General features: G+C 35.4%; 1 protein-coding gene and 1 non-coding gene across 6 annotated transcripts in view; both read left to right on the forward strand.

Annotated features, from left to right (window-relative positions):
• The window catches only part of Osbpl9 (oxysterol binding protein like 9), a 138,255-nt gene that overhangs the window by 36,523 nt on the left and 81,884 nt on the right, over positions 1 to 19,848 (forward strand). For all 5 annotated transcript variants that reach the window (XM_027944920.3, XM_027944917.2, XM_027944918.3 and 2 more), the window contains exon 3: positions 2,559 to 2,637. In XM_027944920.3, the coding sequence (XP_027800721.2) occupies positions 2,559 to 2,637 (79 nt within the window). The remainder of the gene's footprint in view (positions 1 to 2,558; positions 2,638 to 19,848) is intronic.
• LOC114100379 (U6 spliceosomal RNA) lies at positions 19,106 to 19,212 on the forward strand. The gene has a single exon (XR_003584059.1). It is a non-coding gene; the product is annotated as a U6 spliceosomal RNA (small nuclear RNA).

The following is a 19,848-nucleotide window of genomic DNA, read 5'->3' on the forward strand; positions in this document are numbered from 1 at the left end:
TTCATTCCCCTTTGTCTAATCCAATGGACTTTCTTCCCCTCTCTCACCTCCCTTGTTGTGGGTTAGTATGCACATATCAGAGAGAACATTTGGCTTGTGGTTTTTTTGGGACTGGCTTATTTCATTTAGCATGATATTCTTCAGTTCCATCCATTTACTGGCAAATGCCATAATTTCATTCTTCTTTATGGTTAAGTAATATTCCAATGTGTATATATGCCACATTTTCTTTATCCATTCTTCTGTTGGAGGTCATCTAGGTTGGTTCCATAGCTTGGCTATTGTGAATTGAGCTGTTGTGAACATTGATGTGGCTGTATCACTGTAGTATGCTGATTTTAAGTTCTTTGGGTATAGACCGAGGAGTGGGATAGTTGGATCAAATGGTTGTTCCATTATAAGTTTACTAAGGAATCTCCATACTGTTCTCCACCAATTTGCAGTCCCACCAGCAACATATGAGTGAACCTTTTTCCCCCATATCCTTGCTAATGTTTATTGTTACTTATATTCTTGATAATAATTGCCATTCTGACTGGAGTGAGATGGAATCTAAGCGTAGTTGTAGTTGCTAGAGACATTGAACATTTTTTTCATATATTTTTTGACCATTTGTATTTCTTCTTCTGTGAAGTGCCTTTGCCCATTTATTGATTGGGTTATTTGGTTTTTTTGACATTAAGTTTTGAGTTCTTTGAATTTCCTGGAGATTAATCTGCCATTAATTCTTTGTATGACTTTGGGTGAGTCCTGATACTCTCTGGAGATATTTTCCTTACCTGAAAATAGGAGTAAAATTTCCTTCCCAATCTTAAACTGAAGAATGAGGAAGATAATTCCCATGGATGGAACTGTATAGAGGTGAGGTTCATTCAGATGGCCTCTGGGAATAAATGAATAAATATTTCATTCTGTTACCAAATATTCCTGGGACAAAAGTAGTCTCCGCATGTAGCTTTTTTTTCCCAAGTGGCATTTTTTTTTTCCTCTTGAACCTTTTCAATTCTCATTTTCAAAGTCTCTGATTTTCTTTGGTATATGGTTCTCTTGTCACCCGCTTGGGGTATTTGACATATCCCATGCTCTCTAGTCTGGAATATTATACTCATTTCTTAAGGACATTTACCTATTGACCTATTGACTCCTTATTTTACATAATTTCCTTAATTCCTGTTGTCTTAACATAATGCATGTAGTTAAATATAAAAAAAAATAAAAAATTTAAACACAACCTATTTACCTTTCCCAAACAATGTAAAGTAAGTGAATTTTTTTTTTTTTTTTTTTTTGTGCAGTGGGTGTTGTGGGCTGAACCTTGGGCCTCTCACATGCTAGGCAAGTCTCTCCCATTGAGCTATATCCCCAGATCTCCAAAATAAACAACTTATAAACATAGTTCCCTTTCCCATCGTTTGTAGAGTTGTTCATGCTTTTCTTTAGAAAACATATACATGTAAATATGTATTTTTTTAAATCAAGGATTAATTGAATTTTAAACACAAATACAAGCTATCAGTATATTCTGAAATTGCCAGTACACCTGTGGTACAGCTGTCAAGTGAAAGATATCTTTATAACTTGATGGTCACAAGTTAAAGAAAAACAAAAACAAAAATTAAAATCATTTCACAGAAAGGAAGGGAATAATATGAAAATAGCTCAAGAAATACAATAATGAGCAAAAATATATGGGGAAGGAGGAACATGTACTTTTGACTTCACTGAGAAACCAAGAGGAGACTGGTCTACCTAAATGTGTACTTTAGTGCCATGTGTCAAAATAAATACCCAGTGTCTTGGGAGGCTGAGGCAGAAGGATTTCAAGTTTCAGCTGCAACAACTTAGCAAGACTCTCAGCAACTTGGAGAGCCCCTGTCTCAAAAAATAAAAAGGACTGGGGTTGTAGCTCAGTGGTAAGGCATTTCTGGGTTCAATCCCCATTACCAATAAATAAATAAATAGCCCTAGATTTTCAAGACCTCATAGCAGTTCTGTTGGGGGAAGCAGACATATAAACAGATAATCACAATATAGTGTGAAAACTGCCACAGCAGAGTAGTGTTCAAGTGGATATGAGAGCATCTGGAAAAAGGGATTGGACAGTGTTTGAAGCAAATGTCATCTGGCATTTCTTTACTAACAAGCATAACACAGAAGCAGCCTGATGAAGAACAACTGCCTTCTTTGAGCCTCACAACAAACCGGGGAGGTGTAGGTTTCTGACTCACATTTTAGTGAGCAATTTAAAGCTTAGAAAGACTGTATGGCTGGTTCTTAAACACAGATTACAGGTTCAGCTTCTGTGTGTCTCCCCTCCCCCTCCCACTAGGACCATGCCCCTTATGCAGGGCATAGAAAGTGTCTGTGCAGGGCAATAGACTTGTATTGCCAGCCCCTTTCCTTTGCATCTCCCTCCTTCAGCAAAACTCGAGTCTCAGCTTTTCTGTCTAGCCTGCTTCCAGTGTCCTCCGTGCATTGAGTATTCCAGGGCTGTAGCAGTAGTGAATATTGCTGATGTCATTGTTTGCCTTATTGGGATTTTGCTCTTTGTTTCACAGGGAGCTGTGATTGGTATAGACGATGAGGACGACAGCACCTTCACAATAACTGTTGATCAGAAAACCTTCCATTTCCAGGGTGAGCTGAAAGAAGAGATTCTTTCTCTTCATAGTCCCAACTGCTTCTTTCCTTCTCTTTTGGGTTGTTTGCTGAATGACTTGAATGGTTTTGCAACTGATCCTGCATGAACGAGTGCACAGGAACATTCTGGATGAAGTGGTACTGCAGGTTAGGCAGGGATTTGTATCTGCAGTGGAAACAGATCTATTTGAATCGACTGTGGACTGGCGGCAATTGGAGATTAAAAATTTAAAGGATAAAAATCAGAAAAAAGAGTAATGGGCTGCTGCTGCTGCTGGCTTGTGTTTACAGAAGGTTGCTGATCTTCTTTATCAAGGAGTGTGATTCTGCTTCTGCATGAAGAGTCTAAAGACTGATTGTGAAGGTTGCAGTGTTTGTCCATGTTAAACTCAAAATGTAAATTAAATTGAAGCTGGCGGCAACCTTTGGCTTTAAGGTTTTGCTCTGCTTCAAGAAGTACAAGTTTGCATTCATTTCATCTGCATTTCTGTGTCTGTATGCCAGCCATCATTTCTCTGCTATTATCCGTTTTATAGTTAATAACACCAATGCCATCTGCCACTGCTATGTTTCGGCATTGCATGCTATGGTTCACCGGTAGAAAGGGTAAGGTACTGTATGATCATTCTCATTTCATCTTGCTTTAAAAGCTCTAAACCTGCAAATAAAAGTCAATTTTTATGATCTGTGCTAATGCATCTCTTCCATTAGGAGTACTTATTAGTTTTGGTACTAATATTTGTTGTTTTGTCTATCCAAATTAAACTCTTATGTTTAAAGCAGTCCAAGAAACTTAGAAATGGAAAGATTTGGAGATGTTAGCACTTTCTCTGAGCTACAAGTGATAATACACTGTTATAAATGTTAGGTATACCAAGATGAATAAATATTAAATAAATTTATAGTTTAAAAATGTTTTGGTTAGGAAGTCTAACAGTGATCAGATACACAATATGAGGTCTGCAGGCAGCTATTGTCCTGTGATAGGAAGCTATATTGAGGGTGTTTTTCTTCATTGTCTTGTTTGAGAAATTGACACAGAAAAATATGCTGCTTATATACAATAAAAACAAACCAATGTACTCAGTAGTGATATCTCTAATGCTTTCTCCTGTTTATCCTTAAAATATTTACTGTTTGGTAAACTTATTTTATTCAGAGCTGTTAAATAATTAAATAATGTTGCTTTTCTGAATTTTTCCTCTACATTTAAATTCATAAAGCAGTTTTAATTGTATTATGAAAACCCAGTCTTTATTTTTAGGTTAAGTATGTAAAAGCTGCTTATAAACCAAAGCAGATAATTTCCATACACTGGAACTCTTTACTTGAATGAAGTTGAATAATGCTTCTCAAGCAAGAGCTGCAGATGTAGGTAAAAGCTGCAATACGGAATTTTCTCCTCTGCAGTTACTAAAGAGGCACCTCCTTTGGACTCCCAAGAACCTGTGTTTGCTTGTTTAAAGCAGAAGTGACTTGAATCTCTAGAGCAAAGGCACCTCTATCTTATTTATTTTTAAATTATTTATGCTAAACTGATCTACACTTTAACACTCTCATATTGATGTGACTTGCTTATAAAACAAGATATTCCTTAATGGATTGTTTAAATGATAAAGATAAATAAGAGTTATGTATATTTTAAAAATGAATCCTTTTTCTGAGACTGTCAGACTGATTATTTTCTACTTAATAGTAATAGGAGTTTTAGGCAACATGAGATCTAGCTTTTGCAAAGAACTCAGTAGTAAGACAATATTTATTTTTTTTGGCAGTAATGAGAGATATTTCACATTTATTGCTCATGAGAAAATCTCTACAAATTTTTAAAAGTTTCTCAATGTCTTATCTTAAATTCTTTTTTTTTTTTTTTTTTTAAATATTTATTTATTTATTTTTAGTTCTCGGCGGACACAACATCTTTGTTGGTATGTGGTGCTGAGTATCGAACCCGGGCCGCACGCATGCCAGGCGAGCGCGCTACCGCTTGAGCCACATCCCCAGCCCCTTAAATTCTTTAATAAGAAGTGAAAGCAAATTTTGGCTGATATGCATTAACGTGTTTAAATATGCTAGAGTTTTTACTTATTTAATTTATGTGTGTGTGTGTGTGTGTGTGTGTGTGTGTGTGTGATGTTAGGGATTGAACCCAGGGCCCTATGCATGGTAGGCAAGTACTCTACAATTAAGCTACATGCCAAGTCCGGTTTTTATTTAACATGCCAGGATTTTTAAAACTAAATGATGAGAGCTGGCGTTGTGGCTCAGTGATAGAGTGGTTGCCTAGCGTGGGTGAGGCACTGGGTTTGATCCTCAGCACCATATAAAAATAAATAAATAAAAATAAAGGCATTGTGTCCACCTACAACTAAAAAAATATTTAAAAATTTAAAAAATAATGCATTTATAAAACACACTCTACTGTCAGTTATTAAAGGGAAAGTTATGGATACATTTATTTATGCATTCAACATCTATTGGTCTAAAATTAATCTATAAAACATTAATCTGTAAAACATATAAAACTCCTTGCCCTCTTGGGCCATCCATTCCAGTAGAGAGAAAGCCAATGTATAAGATATTAGTACAATATAAGGGATTGATAAGACCTGAATTGGGGGAATAAAGCAGATAAAGAGAAAATGAAATAGGAATGAGTGTGTGTGTGTGTGTGTGTGTGTGTGTGTGTGATGAAATTTTAGATAGGGTGGTCAGGAAAAGACTCACCGAAATAGTGACTTTTGGTAAAAGAGCCGAAGAAAATGAGGGAAAAAGTTAAATGACTGTGTTGAGGAGTGAGGTGGGTAGGCACATCACTCAGGCCAAGGGAGTAATATGTATGAAAGAGCCTTCCTGCCATATTTAAAGGACAGCAAGGAGGTTGGCTGAGATGGAATATGGATAGCCATTGAGGAGACTAGAGGGAGATGAGATCAAGAGGTAACAGGAGCCCAACTGTGTGAGGTTTTTATGAGAACCTTGAGTTTTACTGAGATGAAAGGCCATTAGAGGATTTTGAGCAGAGGAGTGACTTGATGTGACTCATGGTTTTTCTTTTTTTAAATATCTTTATTTTTATTTGTTTATTTTGGTGTGGTGCTGGGGAGTGAACCCAGGGCCTCACATATGCGAGGCAAGCATTCTACCACTGAGCTACAACCTCAGCCTGTGACTCATGTTTTAACAGGATCATTCTGGCCACTCTGTTGAAAATAATATGCAGAGGGACACAGATAGAAGAAGAGGAAGTATTTTGGAGGCGTTGAACCTAGAAGAGAGAGTGTGATAGTTCCCATGTGATAGCAGTAGGGGTAGGGAGGCAATGAGAAGTGGTCAAATTGTGTGTGTTAATCAACCTTAGTGAGCTGTAATTAACCTAAAATAAAATGTACACATTATATAGTTCAGTGAGTTTTGACAAATTTATTTACTCATAACTACCATCACAATGAAGATATAGAACACTTCCATCACTCCAAAAGATTGCTTGAATGCCCCTTTTGGTCAGTCCCCACTCCCAACCCCTATCCCCAAACAGCCACTGATCTGCTTTCTATCAGTACAGTTTAGTTTGTTTCCTAGATGGTATCATATAGTGTGTCTCTCTTTTAGTTCAGCATAATGTTTGCTGCATATATTAGCAGTTCCTTTCATTTTGCATGTGATAGAAAGAAAAGTTGACACCAAGATTTTTGGTTTGAGTTGCCGTTAACTGAAGGTGGAGGACTGAAGGATGTAATAGTTTCGGAGAGGGGGAATGTGGGCACCAGGAGCTTAGCTTTAGACATGTTTATTAAACAAGTTTTAGAAGTCCACCCAGTTGCCAAGTGGAGATGTCAAGTAGGCAGTTGGAATGTGGAGTTCAGGAGGAAAGTTTGGGCTGGAGTAATAAATTTGGGGACTTATTGGCATATGGTACATGGGTGGTATTTATAGTCATGAGAATTTGGGAATAAGTGTAGAAAGGAAAGATTTAAGTACTGAGCCTGGGTCTTGAACATTTACACAGAGGGTATTAAGATGAGGCAGAATTAGCAAAAGGGATTGAGAATAAAGGAGGAAGAAAACCCAAGTGAATGTAATACCATAGAAGCCAAGGGAGAAAATGTTTCTAGGAGGAGAGGTAGATCAGCAACTAAGTCAGATGCTGCTGGCAGACCAAGTAAGATGAGGACACAGAAATTATCCCAGGATTTAATAATGAAACCTTGAGAAGAGCAATTTTAAGATAGGAGTATAAACATTGCTTTCAAGTTCTGCTCTCAAGGGAAGGTGAGAAATATAGCAGTAGCTGGAGGGGGAAGTGGGTGCAAGTGAAATTTTTTTTTTTTTTTTTTAGGTTAAGAAAAATAATAGCATGTTTCTGTGTTGTTGGCAGCAATTCAGTAAAGAGGGCAAAATTGATGATGTGGGAAAGAAAAAAGGGCTAATTGTTGGATCAGTGTCCTGGAGAAGGCGGGTAATTAGTTATCTAAGGCATTGCCATTGGCTAGAAGAGTTCATAGTAAAATAGCTTTGAGTGTTAATGGGACCTCAAATGAATTAAAGTAATGGTAAAGGGGGAAGGCAAAGGGAGAAGATTTGAGATTCTTAGGAAGTAAATCACTAGGAACTGGGAAATGGGAGACAAGAGAATTAAGAGTACCAACTGTGATGTTCTTGGCTCGATTTAACTCTTGGATGTTGTAAACATCTGAAACAGAGAATCCAGAAGAACAGAGGTGGCGAGGGGTCCTCTTATATTTGAGGACACAAATGATGATAATTGAAGCTGAGTCTGAGCTGCAAGTGGAGATTTGTTATCATCAGCATATTATTGGTAGGTGGAACTAGAAGTTGAAAATTTGAATGTCCAAGAGTGAGGCAGGTAAGTAAACGAGTGAAGGGTGAAGCTGGATAATGGTTAGCAATTTCAGGCTGGAGTTGTAGCGCAGTGGTACAGTTCTTGCCTAGTATGTGTGAGGCACTGGGTTCTATAGTCAGCCTATAGATAAATAAAATAAAGGTCTATTGACAACTATAAAATATTAAAGAAAAAAAAAAGATTAGCAATTTGGAGCTTTGATACCCTGTTCAAAGGGTAGCTGCTATTTATAGATACTTACAAGCTTTTGGTAATGCTTACCCAGTGATGGCCAGTCCATGTTTTTTTAAGAGAAGCCAGAAATCCAGAGTTGGTTTTTGTTTAGTTTTGTTTTGCCAGTCAGGTTGAGTGTTATATGCATGTGAAATATCCAGATTTAAGTCTCTAGATGTAAAAATATTTTTTACTTTGGTCAAACAAAGTGCATCTATGGGCTAGATAAAACCTTTGGATTTTTCAGTCTTTGGTAAAAACCGTGTTAGTAGTGAGTATGAGCCATCTGGGAGATCAAAGTGAGACGAGAGCTGGGGATTAGACCTTAGGTCACACTGGGATGGAACTGCCAGCAGGCTCAGAGGGATGATCAGAGAAGGTAGGATGAAAGCTCTTAGTTTCAACCATTTAAACTACATTTTTTGTAGATCAAAAGTAGTCTCTCATCAGCAGTTCATGTAGCTTAACATAATATAGTTCATACCAGTGATAGGAAAAAAAATTCAGTTAAATTTTACCTTCAAATAAAATTGTATTGGGCTGGGGATGTGGCTCAAGCGGTAGCACGCTCGCCTGGCATGCGTGCGGCCGGGGTTCGATCCTCAGCACCACATACAAAGATGTTGTGCCTGCCGAAAATTAAAAAATAAATATTAAAAAATTCTCTCTCTCTCTCTCTTTAAAAAAAATTGTATGTATTTAATGATTTAATATATGTAATGATTCATAACAGTTTTGTAAAATTTTTTGGTAGTTGTAGATAGACAGAATCCCTTTACTTTATTTGTTTATTTTTATATGGTGCTAAGGATTGAACCCAGTGCCTCACACATGCTAGGCAAGCACTCTGCCACTGAGCTACAGCCCCAGCCCGCATAGTATATTGGAATGATGATAATGATAGTGAATATTTATTGAATGTTTATTTTATACTAGGTACTTCTCAGGGTTTTTTTGTTTTTGTTTTTTGGTAACGGGGATTGAATTCAGGGTCACTCGACTACTGAGCCACATCTTCAGCCTTATTTGTATTTTATTTAAAGACAAGGTCTCACTGAGTTACTTAGTGCCTTGCTATTGCTGAGGTTGGCTTTGAACTCACAATCTCCTGCTTCAGCCTCCCCAGCAGTTGGGATTTTTTTACAGGTGTGCACCACTGCGCCTGGTAGATTTTTTTGTTGTGCTGGGAGTCAAACCTAGTCTCATACTTGCTTGGCAAGCGCTCTACCACTGAGGTTCGTCGTCAGCCCTCTATTCAGTTTTATCTTTATTAAACTATGCAGTTCTTGCAACTTTATGAAGTAGGTACAGTTATTTTTTTATTTTATAAATAAGGAAATTGGTCACAAACAGAGTCATAAGGCAGAACTGGAATTTGAACACCACATTTGTAATTTTTAGCCATTATCTCTTAGTTGTTACAGAATCATTTTAGAGATTTGTCAACTAGCTGATAATGACTTATCATTTTATCAAAAAAGAAATTTTAAATCAATGCCACTTAATGCAATTTTAAAATATGGTGATTTTAATGTTCTGCATGTTCCATTACTTAGTAGAGATAGTAACAATAACAGTGGTGGTAACAATAGCTACTACTACTACATCTAAATATTTATTATGAACCACTAACTGTTTAACTGACAACATACATCACTTACAAAATTACTAAACTCCATAACTTTGAGGTTGTTTCACTTCTAGTTTTTTTTCTTTTTAGTTATACATGATAGTAGAAATGTATTTTGACTATATATATATATATATATATATATATATATATATATATACAGTATAACTTCCCATTCTTATGGCTGGTTGTATAAGATGTGGAGTTAAACTGGACGTGTATTCATATATGAACATAGGAAAGTTACGATTAATGATTTCTAGTTTTAGAGTTGAAGAAACTGAATTTCAGGGAAGTTGAGTAGCAGAGCCAGAATCAGTGCCCAGGCCAATCTAGATCAGTGGTTCTCAAAGTGTGGTTCCAGACCAGGAGGTCAACATCATGTGGGAACTTATTAGAAATGCATGTTCTTGCCCTCTCCACCCCCATTGCTTAGTCAGAAACTCTGGGAATGGGCTCTCTCTAGTGATTCAGGTGTGTTTTAAAGTTTGACAACTGTGGGTCAGGAGTCAGAGGTTTCACATACTATTCCACTTTTCTTTTTTAACAATCTTATACATTGGATAGAATTACTCTTAATTTATAGATAAGAGAAGTGAGGTATTCTCACTTCTTAGATTGTTTCTTGCTGTGATCTAGCCATCAGCAAACCTGGTATGTGAAAAATCTAAACTTTTTAAAGATGAGAATTATGGATATGTATGTCATTAGTTCTTCATAAAATAATCCTTTGCTTTCAAGGCACTTACTGAGAACTTCCTTTATGGAGTATATTCTCCAAAAGAATTTCATGTATGAAATTTGTTTACAATGTATTTGTGCATACTTTAGAGTAGCAATTTGCTAAGACAAAATGCAGCATGTTTAGACATTAAAAAGGTGCTTAAATGTGAAGAACTTTGAGGAACTATATAAGTCTTAGTAGAAGTTAAGACTGTGGTGGTTCTGATAACCAATCTTTTCAACCCTCTGTTAAAGCTTCCTTATTTATTAAAATGCAGAATTACTACAAATGATGCAATGGTTAATGTTATGGTGAAGGAAAGTGTTTAATTTAGAAAGGTTATATTGATCAAGTGTATTAGGATGTCGCTGCTCCCACTGCATTAACATCAATCAGCTCAGCATGGTACATCTGCATCATTAATCATTTAGAAGAATAGACAGTAAATCATTAGACTAAAACATAGTTGTGGGCTTAAATGTCTTCTGTTTTAAAAATAAGCATCTCAGCATTATAACTCACAAGCAGATGCAATTATCTTCACTTTAACTATTGACTTAAAAAATTTCCTGCAGAGGAAATTTTTTATAATCTCCCCCGCAAAAAAAATCATTTACAGACATGTAAAAGAAGTAAGTTATAATTAATTCTCTAATTAGACATTATTTCAATGGGTGTTAAGTGGGGAAACACTATTAGATTCATGAATCAGGAGTTTGTTATATTACTCTAGGAGGGCTGGGTCTTACTGGTGTGCCTTTTTCTTAAAAAAATATTTTTTACTTGTAAATGGACACAATACCTTTATTTTATTTATTTATTTTATGTGGTGCTGAGGATTGAACCCAGTGCCTCACACGTGCTGGGCAAGCACTCTACCACTGAACTATGACTCCAGCCCATGCCTTTCTTTTTAATTTGCTCTGCTCAAGGTCTTCCCTAAATATTTGAAATTATAATCTTCTCAGGTTTAATTATGGATTGCTTGGCTTAGTGAGTAGAAAGGATTAGAGAGGATGTTTTATTTTTATTAGTAATTTATGTATGTATATATTTTAAATATTTTTTGTTATACATGGATGCAGTATATTTATTCTGGGAAAATATAGAATAGTATAAAGATGATACTAATAATTACTCCTGGTCCTGCCACCTGAAGATAATTGTTACTAACATGCTTGTATATTTCTTTCTAATTCTTTAGTTGTTTATTTGTATGATTTTATAAGAGTAAGTCATTCCATGTAAATAAAGTTATCTAGCTTTCCAATTTTAAATATTATATTGTGGCCATTTACCCACTATAGTAAATATTCTAAGAAAACATGATTTTCAATGTTATACAATATTCTACTATGTGAATAATCATATTTAGCCACTGATTAGTGTTGTACAAGTTTTTCTCTATTTTAAATAATTCCATGTTGAATATCTTTGTACATAGGTTTTTAACCAAATGTCTGTTTTGTTTAGGATGAATATTCATTAAAGAATTTGTCAGAATAAAAGACATAGGTATTTTTAGTATTTTTGAAACAATATTCAATTTTTTTTTTTTTTTTTTTTGTGTGTGTGTGTGTGTGTGTGGTATTAGGAATTGAATGCAGGGCCTGGAGCATGCTAGCATGTGCTCTACCACTGAGCAATGTCACAGCCCTTTTAAAATTTTTGTTTTGAGACAAGATATTTCAGCATTGCCCAGGCTAGTCTCAAACTTGAGATCCTCTTGCCTGAGTTTCTCAGCCGGGATTTCAGGCCTTTGCCACTGTGCCTGGCTTCTCAATTACTTTTAAGATGGTTTATGTTGATTTATACTCCTTTCTGCTTTATCACACCCTCATCAGAACTTAGTATTACAATTTTTAAAAGTATGTCAATTCAGGGTCCCCCACCCCCTCACCAAAATATATTTCAATGTGTTAATTTCTCATTTGGTGACTTCTCATTTCCTGGTTGTTTTCATTATTGTTAGAGCGTTTCTCTTTTTTCTTATATCCTTTGGAAAGGTAATTATCCTGTTTTCTGAGAAATTGCTGATATATATCGTTATCTTTTTTCAGTTTGGAACACACATTCACAGTTTGAAGAGTAAATGAAGATGCATAATGAAAAACTACTTTTGTGTATAATGTGTGCCTGAAAATGTGGATTAAAGTCAACTATGTTGAACAGTGACTTGAATGGTTATAGGAGGGTATATTCTTGCCACAAATTATAAAGTTCTTATATTATAAAGTTCTTTACCTTGCCTTTTAAATATAATATTACTCATAGATTTTATCCCTTAACCTTCAAAAATGAACATTTGGGCAGTCACCTCAAGTTTAATCAGCCAGATTCTAAAGTATCCCATTGATGAAGATTTTGTTTTCAGCATGCCTAATGATTTCTCCATTATGTTTATAAAACATCTCTTTTTTGTCATTCCTATTGGCACTTTAATTTTTTTGTTTTTCTATTAATTGAAAAATATGGTAGGATGCAGAATATATTCAGATAGTTGTATGATCATAGCTCTTCAAATGGAGATGATGATGTGTTGTAAATATAAATCCTTGCAGCTTTGCAAGATGTGATGACACAAAATGTCCCTTTGTTGCTATAAGAAAAATCAGGCTGGGGTATAACTCAGTGGTAAAGTCCTAGCCTAGCATATTTGGGGGCCTGGGTTCAACCCCCAGCACACTCACCTCCAAATGCCAATTTTTCTGTGACGAGTCAGTATACAAGAAAAGTGCACATTTTATGAAATTTGAGTAGTCAAGTACTGTATATGTAAGATCTCATGCCTCAACAATCTTTAGGAGCATGAAACTACTTGAGGGACATTTAATCTTTAAAGTGAATGTACTTGAATATAGGAATTCACTTAAGGGAATGATAAACCAAGCGCAGTGATGAGACAGAAGAAAGTAAAGTTGCTATCGTTGAAGAAGAGGGTTGAGGGCCTGCAGTCCTGCCCCTTGGTAGTGCTTAGATACTGATAGAAAAGAAAATACCAGTATTCTCTTTATTTCAGCCATTCATTCCTTTAGCTCATGTATTTTTAAATCAAATACTTGAGTGCTTATTGTAATACTGGGTGCCAGGCTAGATTCTGAGTATAATGGAGTGAGCAAAGTTCCAATCTTAAGAACTTTACAATTTGAAAGGCATTGTTCCAGAGGAGGCTTCTTGGTTGCACAAAATATTAGGTAGTTCTTGGATCCCCTCATTAAATAATCCTGAGTTAAAGCTCTAGTAATTCTGATAATGCCTGGACTACACTGACCTTGTTTTTTATTTTAAACTGCCAACTAACTGCTGAACTCTCCAAAGAAATACTTAGCTCTGCCAAAGTTGTCTTTGTCTTTTAACCTTTTCATTCTTTCTTGGACATGCAGTTTATGAATGTTCATTCTCATAATCAGGATGCTTTTATCAATTGTACTCCTCACCTAACATCAGTTCAACATATGAAATAAAGTTGTGTTTTAGCATCGTATTTTCTTTTAATTTTTTTTTGTAGTTAGACAATACCTTTATTTTATTTATTTATTTTCATGTGGTGCTGAGAATTGAACCCAGTGCCTTGCATGTGCTAAGTGAGCACTCTACCGCTGAGCCACAACCCCAGCCCCTAGCATCGTATTTTCTTAATATTCACTTTAGAGAACCCTAAAACAGTTTTCCCTGAGGGAAAAATCAAATTCAAATTAATGATAAGAAAACTCCCTCTTTGCTAGATTGCTGGCTTTAATGAGGACATCTACTTTGGGTGACTGCCTAGTGGGAGGAATTGGGATTATATAAAAGAAAGTTGAGGTGATCTCCTTGCATATGGGTGATTTAGGTGAAGCAGGGAAGAGTGTCAGTGAGACTATTTATTTTTGGAGAAGCTGATTGGAATTTTTTTTTAAAGGTGATTGTAATACACTTTCTAAGTGAACCCCTGATAAGAAAAGAAGGAGGTGCCATGGGGAGGAATCAGACACCAATGATGCAGTTAATGTTGTGCTGGGCACTATAATCCTTGTAGGTACCTCACATGTGCTTATGAGGTAGTCATTTTATCCCCATTTTATAGGCAAGAAGACTGAGGCTTGCAGGAGTTTTCTTGTTTTGGTTTGTTTTTTTTTTTTTTTTAAAGAGATAGTGAGAGAGAGAACTTTCTTTTAATATTTATTTTTTAGTTTTCAGCGGACACAACACCTTTGTTTGTATGTGGTGTTGAGGAACGAACCCGGGCCGCACACATGCCAGGCGAGCGCGCTACCGCTTGAGCCACATCCCCAGCCCTTGGTTTGGTTTTTTAATTCAAGGTCACACACGTAGGAAGTAGCAGAGCTGGAATTCAAATCCATGCTGTTTTCTTTCTACAGTGCTGCTTATCCATGCCTTTCCTTTCTTGTTACCTCAGCCCACACTGACTTATCATTTATTATACCTTAGCCTTCATTGCAGCCTTTGCTTCATTGTTGTTCTCTCTCCATTTAAACAGAATCACATGTTTCTTATTCCAGTAGAATCTTAGTGTTTTCATGCTATCAGGTTGTTTTGGTTGTCCAAGTTTCTCCTTTGCTCAGTGTCTATCCAGGTTGAGGTTTGCCATGGGAAGTCACACCTCTTTGAGGCAAGAGAACTCAGACATTGGTTGGAAGAGATGGTAGTGAACTGTGGCATGAGACATAAATGAGCAGATCTATTTTTGACTATGTAGGAGGCTTAGAAGCCTGGCCAGAAAAAGGCCTGGGAATGCTCCCTGTATGGATTAAAGGAGTCAAACATTTACCTGTATCCTGTTTAATTTTATTCCTTTTCTGACTGTACAATTTCTGTGTTAACTGAGGGATTATTTTTCAGGTTGTTGAGGAAACCAAACCATTATATCTTCTTATTTTTGTTCCTTCTTTGTAGAGAAAGTCCTGCCTTCCTAGGAAGAATAAATGTACAGTGTGAAGTAACCAGTATTGCTTTAAGCATAGTGATTTAGTACAAATTATACTAAATGATAAATACAAATCCTAAATTATAATGAGGACTGAACCAATGACATTTTGCTGTATCTAGATTATGCCTTACAAGGCAGGGTTAAAGTGTGTGGAATGTATTGGGGTTGTCTGAGCTCATACTGCAGTCTTGGTCTGAGAGTATTTGCTTTCTGAAAGAAAGGCAAAGATATTATGTTAACATCTTATAGCTAAATATAGAGAAGGAAGGAAGTAGCTTACTGCCAGCTCTCTGTCCCCAAGCAGAATTGTCTGGAGAAACTGTGAGGGCAAAGAGTGAAACCTTTAAAAGGTGGTTCATTAGGAATGTTATAAGATGATAATGCAGAAATGCCTTCACTCTACTTTACACTTGATCTTAGCCAAAAGGCCGAGAAGCGATATCCTTCACTCTACTTTATACCCTGAAGAAATATTTGCATACTTTTAAGTCTAAAGGGCTTCTTTATCCACAGTGTGCAAGGAACAACATTAATTTTTAGACATCTCTAAGCATCTTATTTAGAGTAACATAAATCAATTATTGTAACTTCTTTTCTATCCCTGTTTTAGGCCATGTCTACTTTGGCTTTGTTTATCCCAGAAACAAAGAATCATACAGATATATTTTATTTGCCTTGTGATAGTTTCCTCCCTGAATTTTCTGACAAGTATTAATATTTTTCCTTCTCTTTCCTTTTGTTGATTTAACTCAAGTTGTGATTGTATAGCATCATTCTTATTTTTTGAACAACCCTTAACTTTGGTCTCAATGGAAAATACTCTTTTTTAAAAAAAATAATTTATTTATTTATGGAAAATACTTTTGAAGGTCTGTATTTCTTTTCATAAACTGAGATTGCTTTAACTTCTCAAAATTCATTCATTCCTTTTCTCTCTCTCTCTCTTCCTTCTCCAGAATACATTAATGATTTTTTTAACTTTTCCTGAGAAGATAATATTTTCTACTCGTGTATATTTGAGTACTTCTAGTTAATTAACAAATTCAGTAAAATTTATGATAATAAAATTCCCAAAGAGGTTAGGTTTATTAAATTTCAGAATTAATTGAATCAGAGATTTTTCAGACTCAAAAGTAAAATTTTTGGTGGCTTACTGCTTCTCAACTTGTTTTTCTTTCTGTGTTCTTTGTGATGTGGAACAGCATTTACATTTCCCCTTAAAGTTCATTTGAGGACTTCTCTTTCTCTTAGTCCCTGTATATCTGATGAGCCACAGTATCCATCTGTGTTTTCCCTGTTTCCCTAAGTCAATTACATGGCCCAGGTCTTTATCATTTCTGACCTTCATACTTTCTGTGTCTTTTAAATTTCCTTTTTTCCCTTTCCTTCTGCCAAAAGCAGAACAGTTCTTTTCTTACTAAGTTATTTAGGTTCTTTTCTTAAATAAAATCCTGCTTTCCCCCCAAAAGTTCAAGATTAAGGATAGTGACCTTAAAAATCAAGCTTTCACTAAAACCTGGAGTTAAAGTAGTTATAAAATATTTATAGGGACTAAAATTATTACTATGTAGTTACATATCTTTATGCCAAGGATTTTCATTGATAGGAATAATTTGACTTAGAAGCATGTGATTGTAGAATAAATTGAAAAAAACCCATTAATTTACATATGGTTTTTATTATCTTTGACTGAATCAATGTTGAGTTGCACAATAAAATGCTGACTTTGTCCTGGAGAATCACAGTATTGACTCAGCTAGTCAAAGCAGAAGTTGTGGGGGAGAATCTCTTTTATAAATATTTGCATGTTTTATTTGACAGTTTTAGAGACGCTAACTACAACTATTAATAAATCTTTAAAGGAGCCAATTATGGCAACTTTAGTAGGATATTAAACAAAAATAATAATTTCTTAGGAAATCAAAGCTTTTTTTAGACTCCAAATATATAAAAGGAACTCTACATTGACTAATGAAATCAGTAGATCATCATTTCTCATTCAAGTGTTTATTGGGCAGGTGCCTGACATGATTTTAGGGGCGTGGGATACAACAATAAACAGAACAAATAAAGATCCTGCCTTTATAAAGTTTGCATTCTGCTGTGAGGAGGCAGACAACAACTAATAAACACGGGTAAATACATAATTTAGAAGGGATAAGTACAATGTAGAAAAAGGGCAGATTAATGGGAAGTTTTAATGCTAGGTTAGGGACTGAACTTTAGTATATATGTATCATTTGTGAAGATGACAAATTATCATCTGACCTGTAGTTAGAGTACTAGTTAGTTGCTTAGAAAATGTTAAGCTTTAAAGTTAAGAAAGTGTGGATCAGATTCCATCCTAGATCTTAGGGAGTACATAGCTAAGCAGGGGAAGGGGAAAAATCATTAAACAAACTAGCATGTTATGGTGTTATAGATACTTCAATAAAAACATGTATAAAGTCTAATAAAGCACACAGCCCTTTCATTTTTCTAATCTGATCTCACCTCTGTGATAAGCAGTTTATTTAAACCATGACTTTTTTTTTTTTTTTTTTTCTTTTTTGGTACTGAGGATTGAACTCAGGGGCACTTAATCACTGAGCCACATCCCCAGCCCTTTTTTGTATTTTATTTAGAGACAGGGTCTCACTGAGTTACTTTGTGTCTCCCTGAGTTTCTGAGGCTGGGTTTGAACTCTCGATTTTCCTGCCTCAGTCTCCCGAGCACTGGGATTACAGGAATGCGCCACTGTGCCAGGCTTAAACCATGACTTTTATAAGCCTTCTAGATATCAAATCTTGCTTAGATTGCTTTATGCTTGGTGATGTAAATTGATCATTTTTTCCCACACTTTATTACCTTAAAAAAATTAGCTTCTGATTACTCAACATGTCCAAACTTGTTCCAAATTATAATCAGTTGCACTTTTTTTAACCACCTAATTATCTAAGTGGAGTGTTTTTATTTAGCATCCATCCAGCATCCATCATGTACTGCTATAAATACTTAATGAGTAAAGCACTATAAAATTTGCAAGACACTGTGCTAGGCACTAGAAATGCAGCAATAAATAGACTGACAAAATTCTGTATTCTAAGATCTTACAATCTAGTGGAGGAGGCAATCAATAATTAGAATGTTTCATATATACATATATGTAGTTCTAAAACTTGTTCAAGGTCTGAGCATCCTGTACATTTTCAAATATCATATGAGGACTCCAAAGAGCTTGTGTTTACAGATATCTGTTAATGTTCACCAGTTCAGAAATCAAAAAAGGGATTTTAAACTTATTTATTTAAAAGTAGTAATAATAGTCTGTGACAAAATAACCATTTCCCTACTCCCCTCTACAAGATAATGAGAAGAGTGACATATTAATTTTTTTCAGTTCTGTTTAATGTCAGGCTTAACAGAAGATATCTGGATTCTCATATCTGTTTCTATATTTAATCTGTTATATGTTGTTTTGATTGAAGTACATGAAAATATAGCCTCATACAGGTATGTAGTTAGAAAAGGAAGTAATGCTTTACTAGTCTCTTAAGAGAATTGTGAATATTCTTCTTTGGTATTTCACCAAAACTCAAGTGATAGTTTTTTAAACATTAATTGCAGTGTAGAAGCTGAAACTATACAAATGAAATTGATATATGAAAATACTGTTATTCAAATCCTTTGGTTTAGCAATTTGAACAGCTCATTCACCCTCTGTATGATTTTGTAACATGCATTGATCATTTAGGAATACTGTTTTTTCACTGAGTTATATAGATCTGACATAAATATTTGACATATTTTGTTTTATGACATAAAAAGTCATATTTGTTGATATTGCTTCAAACTTTCAGAATCTGTCAAGGTCATGGTGGTTGATAAATACATGTCTTCCAAAATTCCATTGTTTATCTAAAAGCTTGAAGTTTATAATTGGCAATAAACATTGTCAGTGCTCATAGATTTAGCTTTTATTATTTGCACAGAGTTGGGCTCAAGCATTTCATCTGTGGAAACAATTTGAGCAAAAGCTGGGAATTATGATTCATGTGAGCAGTAAGCACAGTGTAACTGAAACGTCATGGTTCATCATGGTTCATGCAAGAGAATATTGGGAAAGTGCTTACTTGGGCAGCACATATACTTAAATTGTAATGAGATAGAGAAGATTAGCATGGCCCCTGTGAAAGGATGACACACAAATTTGTGAAGCATTCCATACTTTAAAAAGTATATTGAGAAGTAAGACTAGAAATGTATTTTTATTGATGATCTAGAACTATAACAGTTGCCCAAAATTGTCCCTAAGGCTTAAGACAATGCCTGGTACCCGGCATGTGTATTTATATAGTATCTGAGTGATAGAATATTTGAGTTTAAGAAAGGAAAGATTCTCTTATCATGAGCAACATAGGTGGAGAAGGTGACATTTCCCTATAGCCCAGAAGAATGAATACAATTCTAATAAGCAAAGATATTAGAGGCTAAACAATGTGCTACCTGGAAAGTGATTGTATTTTCCAGCAGACTGTAAGTTCCTTGAGATCATGGATTGTTTTATCCTTGTTCATGTTCCAAACATAGTATCTTATGCATTCGAGGGCTCAGTAGTTATTTCAGCAGTGACTCAGGAGTTAATCCTGTAAACATGTTTGTGTGTGTGTGTAATGTTTTCATTTTATGCTAAGTGGGAAAAAAGAGGTCTTCCTGATTATGGAGGTTAATTCTACTTTTTACTTCAATTGCAGAACATGCAAATAACCACTTCCTTTAGCAAATAGATGGTAATTTTTTATAATTGTTTCACGTCTTGAAGGAGAAGGAAATATGACTTAAGGAGGACAGATTCCTAAGTAGTGTTT

The sequence above is a fragment of the Marmota flaviventris genome, chromosome 10 (genome assembly GCF_047511675.1).
Source record: "Marmota flaviventris isolate mMarFla1 chromosome 10, mMarFla1.hap1, whole genome shotgun sequence".
Taxonomy (NCBI): Eukaryota; Metazoa; Chordata; class Mammalia; order Rodentia; family Sciuridae; genus Marmota; species Marmota flaviventris.